The following is a 16500-nucleotide window of genomic DNA, read 5'->3' as shown; positions in this document are numbered from 1 at the left end:
GCTTCAAGTTCTGCCTTGTCCTTTTTTTCATTACCATTAGCAAGACACTAAATGTCTCAGTGCCCTAATTGGCTCTCCAAAGTTAGGGATGAGTTGCAGGTTTTCATTTGGTGAAAGACATTTTTGCATGGGAATGTCAGTAGACTGATGAAGTTATAGGTTAAGACAAAGAACAAAACCAATGGAATATATCATTATCCAAGATTAAGTTCTTTTGATTAAACCTTAGTGTTCCACATCCTTTTCATGTCATTTGTTACTTCCCAAGTAAAAAAATCACAGTTATATCTGGGAAAATTTTCTATCTTTCCTTTGCAAGGAAAGAGAGTACATATTCTCATTCTATAAGAAGTCAACTATCAGGCAAGTTTATACATCTCCAGATTACTCACACATAATCATATTAAGAACATTATTTGGACTTCAATTCTGCATTAAGATAAATGATATACTTAGTATTTAATTTCCTAAAGTACAATGCATGAACTCTAATAGTGATAGATTGTGACTTAATAATTCTTTTTGTGTATAAATAGATTATATGGGCACTGTTGTTGGTCTGGATCTGCAGTCACCACAAACATAGAAAAGGACAAACTGGTTAATCAATTCTTTTCTATAAGGAAAATGTTCTAATAAACAGATAAACCAAGACATCATAATATTTATCCAGAGGACAGGAAGTCACAATTATTGCAGAATGAAAATTCCAAAATGAATACAAATTCTCAGTTACTTCTGGTTTTCGAATTTTTGAATTCTGCAAATGTGACCTATTCTAAAAGGACAGAGGACTTTAAATAGTTATAGATAAATTTTATCTTTATTATACAGATAATTTCACTGAGGCAGAGGCATTTACACACAAAGAACTTATACTGCTCATTTCAGTTAATTTGCCACTAAAACACTAATAGAACCACTCATAAAGGGAAATCAGAGTTCAATTTTTATCTGTTGTATTCTAATCATTTGATATACAGTTCTTTGTTATTTCAAAAGGTCAACGCTTTCCCTTTCTCTGTATATTTTATGGAAATAGAGTATTATATTTTTAACTTGTTTATATTTCCTATAAAAGCAAAGTTCTGCACCCATATCTTTATTTTTACAGACAAATGCATACTAATTATATTGAGCCCTGGAACATAAAGTCTCCCCAGTAAAATCCTGACTTACATGCATACAAACTGGTTGCAATATGTTATCTAGGATGTTTGCTTTAAAATAGCAATAACACTCATTCACATGTGGTTGCAATATGTTATCTAGGATGTTTGCTTTAAAATAGCAATAACACTCATTCACATGAGTTCAAATCTTACCTTAGGTACAACCCTGGGCAAGTCACTTAACCCTGTTTGCCTCATTTTTCTCATCTGCAAAATGAACTGGAGAAGGAAATGGCAAACCACTGTCCTTTGTTTCATTACCATTGGCAAAGCACTAAATCTCTCAGCACCCCAATTGGCTGTAAGTTAAGTATAGTTGTAGGTTTTCATTTGGTGGAAGGCATTTCTTCATGGAAATGATAAAGTCATAGGTTTGGAAAAAGAGCAAAACCAATGGAATATACCATTATTCAAGTCCAGTGACTTTGTCAAGAAAGCCCCAACAAGGCTCTCAAGACTTGGATATGACTCAATGACAGAGTATATGTTTAGTAATAGAATCTCTGGTTCAAAGGGTAGTGAAGTAATTTTATTTGTATAATTCCAAATTGCTTTCCAAAACGATTATATTGATTTTAAGCATCACCTTATAATAACGTACTGGTGTCTGGGCATTTTCATCAGCTGTCTCCATGCTTAGAATATTTTTTCTCCTCATTCCCCCTTTTTAGTTTTCTTGGTTTCCTTCACGTTCTAACATCCTTGGGGTGCACTGGTGTTCATGGGGTGAGGACTTTTTCAGGGCTGCTCATTTACCTTTGGTGTCTACCTGACACTCAGTTCTCACCTGTGGCTCCAAGAAGCTGTAGCATGCACAGTGGCCACACCCTGGTAAAAGAATCTTTGCAGATGGGCTAAATCAGGTTGAAGGTAACCATAGATGGTAAGGTAAGGTAGTCCAAGTTGTGGAGACTTCCCCTAGAAGAATAGGTAGATGAGAATGATTTGTTCCATTGGCCACTGGGTCAGTGACTTTGGAAGAGAGCTGTGTCCAATTATATCCAATTGAGGCTGGAGTCAAGATTATCGACCATCCAGTGAGGTCGTGGTCCTCCCTGAAAAGGAAGGACTACCTGCAACAGCTAAAGTTCTTCCTCCTGCAAGATTTTCTGGATGTTTTTCTTGACTAATTCTTTCCTTCTGGGATTATCTCCAATTTATCTCTTATCTTGTTTGTACATAGTTGTTTGCATGTTGTGTCCTTTAGATTCTGAACTCATCCAAGACTGACTGTTGCTTTTCTTTGTGTCCCCAGGGCTCAGCATAGTGCATAGCACACAACAAGTGTTAGAGGTAGAAGAATGGGAATACTTCTGCCTATTGCAGCCTTGTGGTTTATCATGTATCAAGTTTTTTTTTTTTTTTTCTTTAATAGCCTTTTATTTACAGGATATATACATGGGTAACTTTACAGCATTAACAATTGCCAAACCTCTTGTTCTATCATGTATCAAGTTTGAAAATGACAAAATCCTCTGAGATGAAGCTATTACAATTTATTTTTTTGTACACTTCTACTCACTTTGATACTTTTTAGTGCTGTCTCTTATGGAAAACAACACTGATGAAAAAGCAATTGAAAGCTTTCGTAAAAGTTGATGTGATTATTTTTGGGGAAAAAAAAGTTTGTGGTAGAGATTAGTTTTCATTTACACTGTATATAGCAGTGGTTCTCAAACTTTTATTGTCAGTATCTTTATATTATTAAAAGGTCCAAAGAGTTCAAATTTGAAATTGGTTTTTATTTCTAATATAAATATATATACAAATATTTACAACATATTATACATGATATGCAATAAATATAATATGTAAATATCTATAGCATATATCACTATATTAGATATATAAATAACATGTGATATTTAGTAACCATCACATATAAATATCTAACATATACTATTATATATAATGCATAACTATAATATATAAATGTCTATAATATATGTTATATATATATGCAATAACTATAATAGGTAAATTAATATATACTTATGACACATATTACTAATGGTATTATATATATATTATATACCTACATACTATATGCATTATATATACATTATATGTGTTATACATACATATGTGCATTATATAAAATATATGTCTAAATATTAACATGATATATAACTATACATAAATGTTTATAACACGTTATGCTAATGTTAATTATAATATATATCTCTGATTTATAACGTATAATATAGAAAAACAATATATATAAGTATCTATAATACATATTTTATATGATATACAATAACTATATTGTTATACATATCTATATGTATCTATATACATACAAATATATATTTATAATAAATGTAAAATCTATAAATAATCATCTCTCTATAGTTATATATCTATAAATATAATCTATATAAACAAAAACTTATATTTCTAGATTAGAAATAAAAACTAATTTTGGATTTGTAAACCCTGAAATTCAAGGACCCTCTCCCCCTCCCAAGATGTTCTGGAGCACACTGAGAACCACAGGTACCTAACTGAGCAATTTATGTGAACGTAAGATCCCTGAGGGCAGGCCCCAAACTTTCAGGTTGCTTAGCTGCTGCGGCACGCTTGCGCAGAGCGGTCTCGTGCCGAGAGGGAGGCCGCCGGGCCAATCTCGTGACCTCACCCCGAGCATACGCAGCGCGCACTCCTACGTCATTACGGGGCGCCGCCGCCCGAGCCCGTATTTCGCGGGAGAACTTGTTGGCGCGAATGGAGGCCGAACCCCGTTAATGGTTTTCCTCCGCGGTCTGCCTGCCTGACTCCGCGCCCCCCGGCAGCCATGGTGAGCAGCGGGGTCTCCGTCTTCGGGCCCCCGGGCCGGAGAAGGGGGGAGCCGCGAGGGAAGGGGGCGATAGGTCCTGGGGGAGGGGTGGTGTATCACGGAGAAGGGGGCGGTGTGTGATGGGGGAGGAAGCGGTGGGAAGGACCGACACCCTTTGCCTACCCCGGCTCTCGGCCCTTCTCGGGGCGGGGGGTGTAGGCGGGGTCCGCGGGAGACGGCAGTCAAATTGGGGGCGCTCCCCAGCGGGGCTGTTGGCGGGAGTTCGGGTCTTCCCCCGAGCGGGGAGGGGGAGGGGATTTGTCCTCTGGAATCCTGGCTTTGGGAGGGAGGGGGGGGCAGGGCCCCACGTTGCTTTTCTTACCTTGGCCTCAGGTAAAGCGTGGACTTGAAATAGATAAGAGGATGTTGGGTGCAAATTCTACTCCCGATTCCCGTAATGGGAGCATCCTCAGGAGTATCAGTGCTAAGCCCCACCTGCTGACACTTTGCAAAAACTACTTTTCTTAGTAACCCCGGCCCCGGCCGAGCTTTGCAACCGCCAGGAGATTGATTTAATTAAGTCTTAGAAGGGAGGGAAGGAAACTAGCAAGCTGTGCGGGAGCCAGGGTGCAAGAGCTCCGGACTGCCGGGTGCCGGGAACCCCCTCCTGCAGCAGCTCCGGGGGGGGGGGGGGGGGAAAGGGCGGGCGGGCTTCCCTCTTTGCCCAGCCGCGTTTTCTTTGGTCAGAAAATGAGCAGTGCAAGCTCCACGTGGTGGGTTGTGGTTGCAAGAAACAACTTTGACAGCTGCCACTCCACCTGGTCCGGATGCAGAGCGGTTGCAGAGCGGTTGCAGAGCTGGAGATGATTCTTATTATTTTTAGAAAAGAGGCTAAGAAAAGCGAGGCACAAAGAATTTGGTTAATATCTTCCCCAAGCGTGACATTTAGGAACTATGAGAACGTGCGCTTGGGTTTCTGGAAGGATAGGTGCATCTTGACAGCAGCAGGTAGCTTTTTACTTTAGGGTGGTTTATTAGTCTACCTTATTATTACTATTGCCCGAGTGCAGTGGTACCACAACCCACTTTTGCCAGATGGGTAACTGATTCACAGATACTCTATTTAAAGACTGGCAGATTTGTGAATTAATGTTTTGAAGCACAATGCCAGGCTTTGAAAGGGAGGGGTATAGTGGAAAGAACACTGGATTTAGAGTTCACCAACCCCTTTGCACTATGTAAGGGAGAAAACAAAAAATGCAGAGAAAAAGAAATGCAATGGGAAAGTCTAAGGGGAAGAGAGAGAAACAAGAAAGAATAAATAGAAAAGGACAAGTAGCGGTGCAGTAGTCACATGTCATCTACAGGAAGACTTGTGTGAATCAAATTCCATTTTTAAACTTTTATTCTGTCTGGTTTTAAATTTCTAATTAATTTGTGCTTCTTAGGTAGATTGAACAACATGCTGCTTAAAAAAACAAAAACAAACAAAGACAATAAAACAAACCAAATACTTCACGTCATCTACTGAATTTTGACAGTTTTATGACCTTTTATTTTCGTGATACTTTTGTGGTTTACTTTAAACAACTAGCAACGATAAAGTGCAGTCTTGCTTAGTAACTCAGAAGTGAAACTGATGTGAAATTCTTATTTCCTTCGTAGCCATTGGAGCAAATAGTTGGTCACCCGAAAATCAGTTCTGTGCAAGATATAGTTCAGATTGTTGCTTAATTTATCCTTCATTCTCATTAAGTGACTTAAAATAGCCCAGTCCCACAGCTGAATTACCCATATGGCCGATTAGCCAGTATTTTAAATTTAATTAGGTTAATTGGTGATCCTGAGTGACTAGGTAAGTATGCTATTAGGAAAACCTTTAAATATGTATTTATTTGCTTAAAATCAGTCTTCCTTTGTGTCAGAGGATTGTTTACTAGCTTTGCGTCAGAACTTGTATTTAGAGCCATTGAGCTCTTGGATTTTGGAAGAAATAAGAAAGTAGATTGGAAATTACTTCTAGAAGAAAATGACTTATCCTGGCATTTGAACTAGAGGTTTCATTAAGTAAGCTATACTATAACAAGGGGGTAATAGAGAAATTAGGGAATTAAAATTTAAAAGGATAGGAAAGAATTTATTGAAGAGAAGCATGAATATATTTTTTGTAAATTGTAGTCTAAATAATTTGAGTTAATTCCCCCCAATAAATTGTTAGCGTTTTGAAGCCAGTAACTTTTTTTTTTCCTGCCACCTAAGGTCATTTTAAGGGAGAGATTGGAAGCCAGGGACAGAAAGTAATTTCCAAAGTAGTTGCAGAGCTCTGACTTGAGCTACATTACTTTGATATCAGTGCTTTGAATTGCCTACTAGTGCTTTGTATATACGATATGCTTTATTATTTTTGTTGCTATATAATTCAAAGTAGGTCATGGATTTAAGTAGGAATTCAGTTTTAGTTAAGAATTATGCATTGGTGATTGATAAGAATGCTTTATAACATATATAAGGGAGATTTTTCTTTGAGGTTTTAGAGGATTTTTTGCAGAAAAATATTTTCAAGACGGTTGTTACCAGTGCACTAGATGTTTATTATTAAGAGTTCCAACTTAACTGGAATTTAAATTTGATTGTATAAATTCTATTAACCCTTTAAAGAAGGGTTAATGTTTTCTGATTGGTTTTTTCCTTAGATGATTTTGCACAAAGTATGGTTACTGTTCAACAAATACATCTTGGGCTACTTATATGATAATCATGCTATGACTAGCAAATATTTTATTTAGATATTTTTACTAAATATTGAAAATTAGCATAAATTTTAATTTCTGGGAATTGCATTCATTTATCTTAATTTTTTTTTTTACTGGTCACTTTTCACAAAAAGAATCTTTGTAATTATATAATAACAGAATAAGTCAAAGGGAAAACACCACTTAAATATGTTCTTTTGCTGTATTTGAAATTGACATCTTGTACATTTAAAGTTTAGGACAACTATTTTATAAATGTCTTTTTAAAATTTTAGGATATTCGGAAATTCTTTGGGGTTCTTCCAAGTGGAAAGAAACTTGTTAATGAGACAGTAAAAAAGAATGAGAATACAAAGACTGTTGAAGGAACATCAAAATCAAAAAAAGGAACAAAGGAAATCAAGGTCAGTTTTCCAAGTAATGTTTTAAATGACTTTGTAAAGACAGATGCTACACTATTTCCCAAATTTGATTGTGTATCTGATATTAGTACTAGTTAATAATAAAAGCAAACATTCGTATACTGCTGATTATGTGGTAGGCATTGTATTAAGCATTTTACAATAATCTCATTTTCACAGCAACCTTGTGGGGTGCTATTACCATCTCTTGTTTTACAGCTGAGAAACATGAGGTAAACAAGTAATATGATTTGCCCAGCATCACATAGCTGGTAAGATTATGGTTTTGAGCTCCTGATTACAGGCTCACTACTGTACCACTTAGCACGTTTATACTATTTAAGGTTCATGAAAAAGCAGATTATTCTTTAATATTTCTAATTAAAGCAGCCTACCATATTCTGAATTGATGTAACTTTTTTCCAAACAAAAAATAATGAATCGCCCCCAGATAAAACTATAATTATTTTCCAAAATGAAAACAAACTGAAAAAAAGTTAAACCCTCAAAACAGTTGAGTAAAAATGTGAAGTCATTGCACATAATTGTTTTATAAGAAATAAATGACTATGTATTTGAATTTAGGCAAGGTAGCATTGATGTCCATCATTTTTACCATGAGTTTTGCTATTTTTCTTGCTGAAATCAGTTTTTTTCCTATTTGTACATTTAAAAAATTTTTCTATCACTCACTAAATTTCTTTATATTTTTCATTCTTTGTAGCTGGTATGCTTTTGTTTATGACTTGTTGATGTTTATTTAAGTGTATCATTTTTAAGAATATTTAGGAGTATCATTCTTAAGAGTATTGCAACTCAGAATCAGTGCTGGGCATTTTCTCTGGTTATTCTATCATGTTTGGAATATCCTCCCTTAATATTCTGGCTTCCTTCCTGTTTCATTTAAATTTCCCTCTTCTCCAAGAAGCTTTTCTCAAATCCTTTTTACTTCAGTGCCTTCCATTATTTTTGGTTTATTTTGTAAAGAGTTTGTTGATATTTATTTGCTTGTCGTCTCCCCTTTGAGATTGAGAGTTTCTTGGAGGGCAGAAATTCTCTTTCTTCTTTTTCTTTCCCTATCTCTTATCACAATGTCTTAAGTCAAAGTGTTTATTATATTTGGTGCTCTCTTTGTCTTCTACTTAACCTTTTATAGTTGCTAGCTTGGTTAATTAAGCTGTCATTTGTAGGTGAAAACTTCTTCCAAAGAAGATGATGTAAAAGGAAAGCGTTCAAACAAGAAAAAGAGAGTCATCTATGATTCAGGTAATGGTTCTGACGAGCAGGCTTTGAAAGTAGTTTGCATTCTTTGTCACTTCAATTGAGTTATAAAAGACATTTTATTTTTTGCTTCTTTGAAAGGTGTAGCATCCTTCATCTTGAAATAAAAATAATTTAAAAGGCCTGGCTTCACAAAATAAGGTAATGGAAAGCATTGGCATTCTCAGAAATGAAAATTTTTTTTTAAGGTAGCAATATAACTTGGATTCATTGATGATACCACTCCTTTCCTTGCTTTGGGGAAGGGCTGAACAATCTAATATGAACAGTTAAAATTCAAGGGAGACCTGAAGAATTTATGGATCTTTAGGACTTTGACGGACGTGTCAGAAAGCCCTGTTCAGGCAGTTGAGTACTTGTGTGACTAGAGCGTGCCCAACATTGGTATGTGCTGTGTGTTATAAAAGAATATATAACAAGATCTGTCATAACCTGAGCAGAAATGACAGGAGGAGGTTCTACTCTAGTCAGATCCTGGGGGGACACTCACAGTTGTGGGGGTGAGAACTTGAGCCAAGGTGGTAGCAGTAGTTAAGGATTGTGGTGCAGTAGGGAAACAATTGGATTTTAAGTCAAATTGACTGGATTTTAATTTCATCTATGCTGCTTATTATCTTTTTAAGCCTAATGCCTCAGCTTTTTAAAACTTGTCCAAATCCTATAAAACTTTGGCAGAGATAAGGGTTGGGTTTTGGAGAGACTGCTGAGATAAAATAGAAAAATCATTGATTAGGAGGTGAAGGGTCATGTTTGGCTTTTCAAAATATTTAACATGGGTGACAGGGACAATAGTTATGTCAATAATTGAAGTAGAGAAGTCATGAAGGAGAGGATGTACTATTTTTTTTTTTTTTTGGCCAGGTTGAATTTGACCATGTGGTGGGGCATAGAGTTTGAGTTGTCCAAGCACTAGAAATCCTTATATGAATGGTGGGGATGCAGATAAAGTTTGATATCATTTTATAGCTAGCATTTACATGATGCTTTAAGGTTTGCTAAGTGCCTTAGAAATACTATTTTATTAGTTCCTTAGAAGTCTGAGAGACAGGTTTTATTATTATTCTCACTTTCTGGGCGAAGAAACTGAAGCAGATTGAGGTTGTGTCTTACCCAGTGTCATTCAACTAGTCATTAATTGGTGCCAAATTGAAATTGGCTCTTTCTATCTAAGGTCCAGTACTCTATCCATATAAAGGTGATAGTTGAAGTAGTGACAAGTGATAAGGCCCTCAAAGAAAAGACTATATAAAAGAAGATGGAGGTTACAGCCCCAGCAAAAGAGAAGGGGGGGGGGGGGAAGGAATTAGATCATCAGAGAACTAAGAAAAAAAAGATAAAACTGTCACAAGAGCCAGTTACAAGAAGTAACTGATAGTAAAAAGTAATATGTCCCATGGTATGGAAATATCAGAGAATAAGAATTGAGAAAAGAATCTGAGATTTGAGGATCATCAAAAATCATCAGCAAACATTTCCATTAGAGAAAATAATTTTTTAAGAAACCTTAATGCACTAAATGCTTATTTAAGAAAGCTGTGTATCCAGTGATCCAAGATGATCCCAAAGGAATCATAATGAATATCCTTCTTAGGAAAAAGAACTGATGGAGTCTGAATGCACTCAGAAGCATGCTATTTTTCACTCCCTTTTTTTCTTTTTCTTTTCTCTCTCTCTCTCTCTCTCTCTCTCTCTCTCTCTCTCTCTCTCTCTTTTTTTTTTAGATTAAGTTCTCTTCCACAAAATAATGGATATGGGTAATACATTTTACATGTTACCCATTTTTTTTTTTTAAAACAACACCCTGTATATTTACTAAATGTATTTTTATCCCAATGCAGATTCAGAGCCAGAAGACACAGTACAGGTAAAAAATGCTGAAAACCAGTCAGAGAAATTGCCGCTGTCTTCTAAACCTCAGAAAATTCTAAAACAGGATCCTGTTACATATGTTTCAGAAACAGGTAATGATGTTGACAGTGTTTAATTGCTCATAAAGGAGTCATGTGTATTAGATGTTTGAACTTACACAATAAGTTCCACATAAATACTTCACTTCAAATTTAAAGAGAAAGATTTTTGAAGAAATGCTTTGAGGTAGTTCATCATTGCCTATTTCTAACAGAAGACAAAGGAACTACTTTGCATTTTTAGTTTTGATAAATACTGTCTTTCCTGCATTTCAAAATAGTTATCAAAATTATAAGCAATAGCCGCTTAGTATTTTCTTTAACTGTATAATCAAAGTTATATTGTTTTAGGAAGAATTTTACTTTAAAAAAATTATTGATTTTTACATGAATTTTATAATCTTTTCCACTGTACCTTTCCTTTTATTTGTTCAAGATTAAAAAAACAAAAAACAAAAATAAAATCCTCATCATAAATAGTAATATTTTTGAGTAAAACAAATTTTCACGTTGACCATGCCTGAAAATGTATAAATTTCAAGTTCATTATCTCTGACAAGAGCTGAGTGCTGTTTTATCTTCTATTTTTCAGACATGTTTAGCACTAAATTGATCAGATTTCTAAAGTCTTACAAAATTTCTTGATCATTACAATGTTATCGTTTTTAACTTTTATTCTCATAATTCTGTTTACCTCATTTTGCCATCAGTTCATAGAGGTTTCCCCAGATTCCTCTGAAACTATCCATCTTATGGCATAATGATATTCCATTTCATTCATGTGCCATAAATTATTTAGATGCCCTTTAGTTTCCAGTTATCTACCAATGTGTATTGATGTATACTTGTTTTCACATAACCCCTCCTGTGTTTTTCATTTTGTTCTTGTCATCTTTGCCAGTATGATATGTATGAGGTGACACTTCAGAGTTGCTTACTGATAACTTAGATTTCTTTTTTTTGAAAACTGCTTGTTTCTATAAAATTAAACTTTGAATAGAATTTAAATATCGTCTAAAATTGCAACAAATTTTCTCCATAAGATACTAAAAGTTGATGCACATTTTCTTTATAGACACGTAGAATACTAGAAAAATAGCTAATAAAGGGGAAGATGGGAACAGTAGAGGGAGAGAATTTTAAAAAGTGCAAAGATCCTGGCAAAAATGGTAATTTAAATTTAAAGTATTTTTAAATCCCTCTCTGAAATAAAATATTTCTGATCAAAAAGAAAGAAAGGAAGGAAAAGAAAAGGAAGAAATAAAACTACCTAATGCAAGAATTTTTATTTTTTTAAAATTTGCTAATTTTGGCTAATTAGATTTGTGGGAAAAAAAATTTTTTTAAAATACGTGCAAAGATAGTTTGCAACAGTTGTCCTAGCAAAACCTTGTGTTCCAAATTTTTCTCCCTTCCTTCCTCTCCCTTAGACAACAAGTAAGTCAGTGTATGTTAAACCTGTGCAGTTCTTCTAAACATATTTCCATGTTACCATACTGCACAAGAAAAATTAGATCAAAAAGAAAAAATAAGCAAACAAACAACAAAGATGAAAATATTGTGTTGTGATCCATATTCAGTCCCCATAGTTCCTGAACCACCTCATTGTTGAATGAATTCCTTGAATCACTCCCCTTCTCTATCCCTTGGCTGAGGCAATTGGGGTTAAGTGGCTTGCCCAGGGTCACACATCCAGGAAGTGTTAAGTGTCTGAGTTCAGATTTGAACACAGGTCCTCCGGACTTCAGGGCTGGTGCTCTATCCAATGTGCCTCCTAATGGCCCCCTGTACAATGTTCTCTTGGGTCTACTCACTTCACTCAGTATCAGTTCATATAAGTCTTTAGATTTTTCTGAAATCATCCTGTTAATAATAGAACGATAATATTTTATAACATTAATACACCATAACTTATTCAGCCATTCCCCAACTGTTGGGAATCCATTCAGTTTCCAGTTCCCTGCCACTATAGAAAGGGTTACTACAAACATTTTTGCACATGTGAACCCTTTTCCCTCTTTTATAATCCCTTTGGGTTACAGGCCCAGTAGTGAAACTGCTTACATCAAAGGGTATGCACTTTTTTATAAAAAGCAGGGCCTGTCTATTACTTTTCTTTGTATCCTTTTTATTTCTAACAGTACTATAATAGGCACTTTTATTGACCAAATATGATTTGTCTAATATGCTGTTTGTAGCTTACTTCGTAATTTCTTAATTAAAATTTTTCCATCAGTGAGCATTGATGATAATAGTCTATAATTTTCTTTCTTTGCTATGTGTTTCTTGTTGGCCCTGTTATTAAGACCATATTTTTATTATAGAGAGTGAGGGTTTTTTTTTCTCCTGTATCACTGCAAGCAGTTTTATATAGTACTATATTCTTTGTATACTGTGTTATCTTTGCTTGTGAATTATTTTTTATTTCTGATATGAGCAATTTGGTTTTTCTTTTAAAGTCAGATTTGCTGTTTTTTAATTTTATTTTTAGAAAATAGCTCTTATTTTTATCTTTTAATTTAGTGGTTCTTATGCTCTCAGTTTTATTGATCTCTTTAATTTTCATAATTTCTGCCTTGTTGCCTTGGTGTTTTCTTGCTCTTGTGAGTTGCTTGCTCATTTTGTTGCCAAAATGTTTTTCTCTCTTGATGAAATCCTTTAGAGGCATAAAATTTCCCTTCAGGACTATATTAGTTGCATTGTATAAGTTTTGGCATATTATTTTAATACTGTCATTTTCTTTACTATTCTTTGATTCACTAGTCAATTTAAAATTACATTGATAATTATTTTAAAAATTTTAAATATACTTTTATTTTTTTTTAGTGTGCTTTTTTTTTTTAAACTTTATTTTTCTTGAGTTTTTTATGTGTTTTCATTTCAACATTTCTAATATGGAAATGTTTTACATGAGTACACATACGTTAAACTATATGAAATTGCTTGCTTTCTCTCTCTTTTTTTTTTAATAACTTTTTTTTGACAGAACCCATGCCAGGATAATTTTTTTACAACATTATCCCTTGCACTCACTTCTGTTCCGATTTAAATATACTTTTATTAAAGTTTAATATTAAAGATATGTTTAGTGTTTCTGTTTTTCTATATTTTTTGGTGAGAATTTTATGCTGCAGTACATTTTTTTTTAAATAAAGATACCATATATAGCTAAGAAGTAATGTAAATTGCTTTCTGTTCCCATTCAATAATTGCCAAAGATCTATTAGCTTTGATTTTTCTAAAGTCCTATTGAAGCCCTTAACTTCTTGTTTATCTTTTCTTAAATTTGTTTAGACTTGAAAAGTATAAAGTCTGTCTTTATAAATGTATTCTCTATTTCTTCATTTACTTGATTTCATTCTTCCTTGAAGTTTTCAGATGCTATACTGTTTGGTTTCTATATATGAAGTATTGTTAATGATTATTAATTGATGGTGTCTTGGTATTTTTCTTTTTCTCATATTCAGATTTATTGTAGCCTAATCTGAAATAATGATTGCTTCTTTTGGTTTTTAAATTTATCTGAAGCATAATAGATTTTGTTCCAGCCTCCAAGTTTAATTCTATGTGAATCTTTTTGATTCTTGTAAGCAGCATATTATTGGATTGCATTTTCTAATATATTTTACTTTCCTTTTCCATTTTATAGATGAGTTCATCCCATTCATATTCAGGGTTGTTATTGTCAAATGTTTATTTCCCTTCTATCATTTTGCATTTTTTCCTCTCTTTGCTGTCACCTACTCTTTTTTTTTTTTTTTTTGGAAGGTTTCCCTCATTTATTTATTTATTTATTTACAAAGCATATGCATGGGTAATTTTTCCAATATTGACCCTTGCAAATCTTTTGTTCCATATTTTCTCATTTAAAAGTTGAGACAATTTTTAGTACTCATTTGTACAAGATTTTGAATTCTACCTCCTTGCCTTCTCATCTTTTGAAAATGGTAGGCAATTATATATATATATATATTTCAAGTATTGTCATGTAAAACATATTTCCATGTTAATCACAGTTGTGAAAGAAGAAACTCATCAAGAGGATAAAAAACATGAAAAAGAATAAAGTGGAAAAATTATGCTTTGATCGGCATTTAGAATCCATTAGTACTTTATCTGTTATGAGTAGCATTTTCCTTTGTGTTTGTACTTGGATCATAGCGTTGCTGAGAAGAGCTGAGTCATTCATAATTGACAATCACACAGTATTGCTGTGGTATACAAGTGCATTGTTTTTCTGGTTCTGGTCATTTCATTTTGCATCAGTTTGTGCAAGCCTTTCCAGCTTTTTCTGAAATCTGCCTATTCATTTTTTCTTATTGCATAGTAGCATTGCATTATACCACACCTTGTTCAGCCGTAACCCAAATCATGGCCATCTCCTCAGTTTTCATTATTTCGCCACTACCAAAAGGGCTACTGTATTATAAATATTTTTGTTGCAAATTTTCTTTTCCACTTGCTCTTCTCTTTTCCTAAGTTTTTATTTTTTCCCTCTTATGTTTCTTTATGTTTCTCTTTGTATTTCTTTTTTCAACAATTTAATTTATACTATTGTTATTGTGGGTGTGTGTATTTGGGGGGGGGTTCTGCTTTACTACATCAGTTTATACAGATCAGTTTATACAGACCTTATCCTCTGTAAGGATAATTCATAATTGTTATTTCTTTTAGTCCTATAAAATTTCTTTTGGTATTATCTATAGATTTAATTTAGTTGTGTTCTCCCAATTACATGGAAAACTGAAAGTCAACTTCGTTGTTCTTTGCTTTAATGATATTTAGATGTATACATTAGTTTTCTTGTTTAGTTTGTATGTTAGCTTGGATTTAGTTAATAAGCGGTACTGTTCCAGGAAAAGGACTGAGTAGAAATAGAAAGACAAGATATGTCTTTCAGGGTAGTACTTGAAAATCAAGTGTAATAATTAAAAATAAACATAGGATGTGACAGAGTTGAATATGAAATTACTCTTTAGTGTACTATTACCTAGAAGAATTTTTTTTAGCTGTTACAGTTTCTGCTCAGTCACATTGAATTGGCTTGAGGTAATGCAGTCTAGATTCAGGTACACATGTGGTATGATTGATGATTGTTTTTGAAAATGTGGGAGGAATAGGTAAACACAGTGAAGTGATAGGTGTACCTGAAAGTGGTGTGATCCGAGATTTCCAGTGACACCCTAGAACGTCAGTCAAGGTTAGTAGTGAGTAGATAGCTGTGGCTCTTGACTACAGTTCAAGGTTACCATTATCTTTTGATTTTGTACACAAAGGAATCAAACAATTTAGTTCAGGTCATAGAATTTTTTTTTAACGTGAATCACAGGCTAAAAACATTTATGATGTTGTAGAATCAGGATCTGTTAATTTATGAGATGTTTGGTGTTTTTTTTGGATTTTTTGCAGTGAATGTTATTAGAATGTCTGTTATTCCACAAATGCATTACTAGGATGTAAACATTGACTTTTTGTTTTTGTTAACCGTAGTGAAGAGGTACAATTGGGATGTATAGTCTTTATACAGGTTTTTTTTGTTTTTTTTTTTTTTTTTTTTTTTTTTTGTCAAGACATGAGATGGGGGAAGAAATCAGCTTTACTCTATATTCCTTCCTCTTGCAGGATTAGAGGAGGAGTATTGAGAAATACCAACTTATTCAGTTTTAATTATTTTAAAATAAAAATGACTTGAGAATTTTAAAATATGGATGTGAATTTTATTCCCTATTCCTTGGGACCAGCTTGGTGTCTTTGGAGACCAGAGCCTCTCTAGATATCAAAGATGGAATAGGTAATAAAAATGTAATTCTCTGGAAATGCATTGTATTTTTTGAAAGAAGTAAAATAATCAGTTTTCAATCAAATACTGATTTTGTATTTTTAGTCACAGATAAATTCATTGGCCTGTTTTTAAGACCTTTGTTTTTGCTTTCTATTTTATTTTTTCTGACTCATCATTTTAAAGCTCATTGAATGTAATTTAGATTGTCTTTAGGTTCTTACATTTGTCTGTTTTTTCATATGTAACCTTGACTTGAACATATATTTGATTCAAAGAAATTATATTTGAGCAACTTAAATTTTTGTGGATATCTGTTCAGGAAGTATTCCTTTCTGTGGTAAGATTCGTACTGTGTCGTCCACGGGAGGTGTTTGTCCCACATGTTGGGGGCCTTCCTGCAGATCTCTTAGCATTGCATGGAGAATGGT

General features: G+C 33.9%; 1 protein-coding gene across 1 annotated transcript in view; it reads left to right on the top strand.

Annotated features, from left to right (window-relative positions):
* The first annotated feature begins 3810 nt into the window (after nt 1-3810).
* The window catches only part of RFC1 (replication factor C subunit 1), a 58231-nt gene continuing 45541 nt past the window's right edge, over nt 3811-16500 (top strand). The window contains exons 1-4 of the mRNA XM_031944263.1: nt 3811-3969; nt 6977-7105; nt 8293-8368; nt 10222-10344. Of these exons, the coding sequence (XP_031800123.1) occupies nt 3967-3969; nt 6977-7105; nt 8293-8368; nt 10222-10344 (331 nt within the window). The 5' untranslated portion in view covers nt 3811-3966. The remainder of the gene's footprint in view (nt 3970-6976; nt 7106-8292; nt 8369-10221; nt 10345-16500) is intronic.

Source organism: Sarcophilus harrisii, chromosome 6 (assembly GCF_902635505.1).
Source record: "Sarcophilus harrisii chromosome 6, mSarHar1.11, whole genome shotgun sequence".
Classification (NCBI taxonomy): domain Eukaryota; kingdom Metazoa; phylum Chordata; class Mammalia; order Dasyuromorphia; family Dasyuridae; genus Sarcophilus; species Sarcophilus harrisii.
This window is presented reverse-complemented; position numbering and strand designations above follow the sequence as displayed.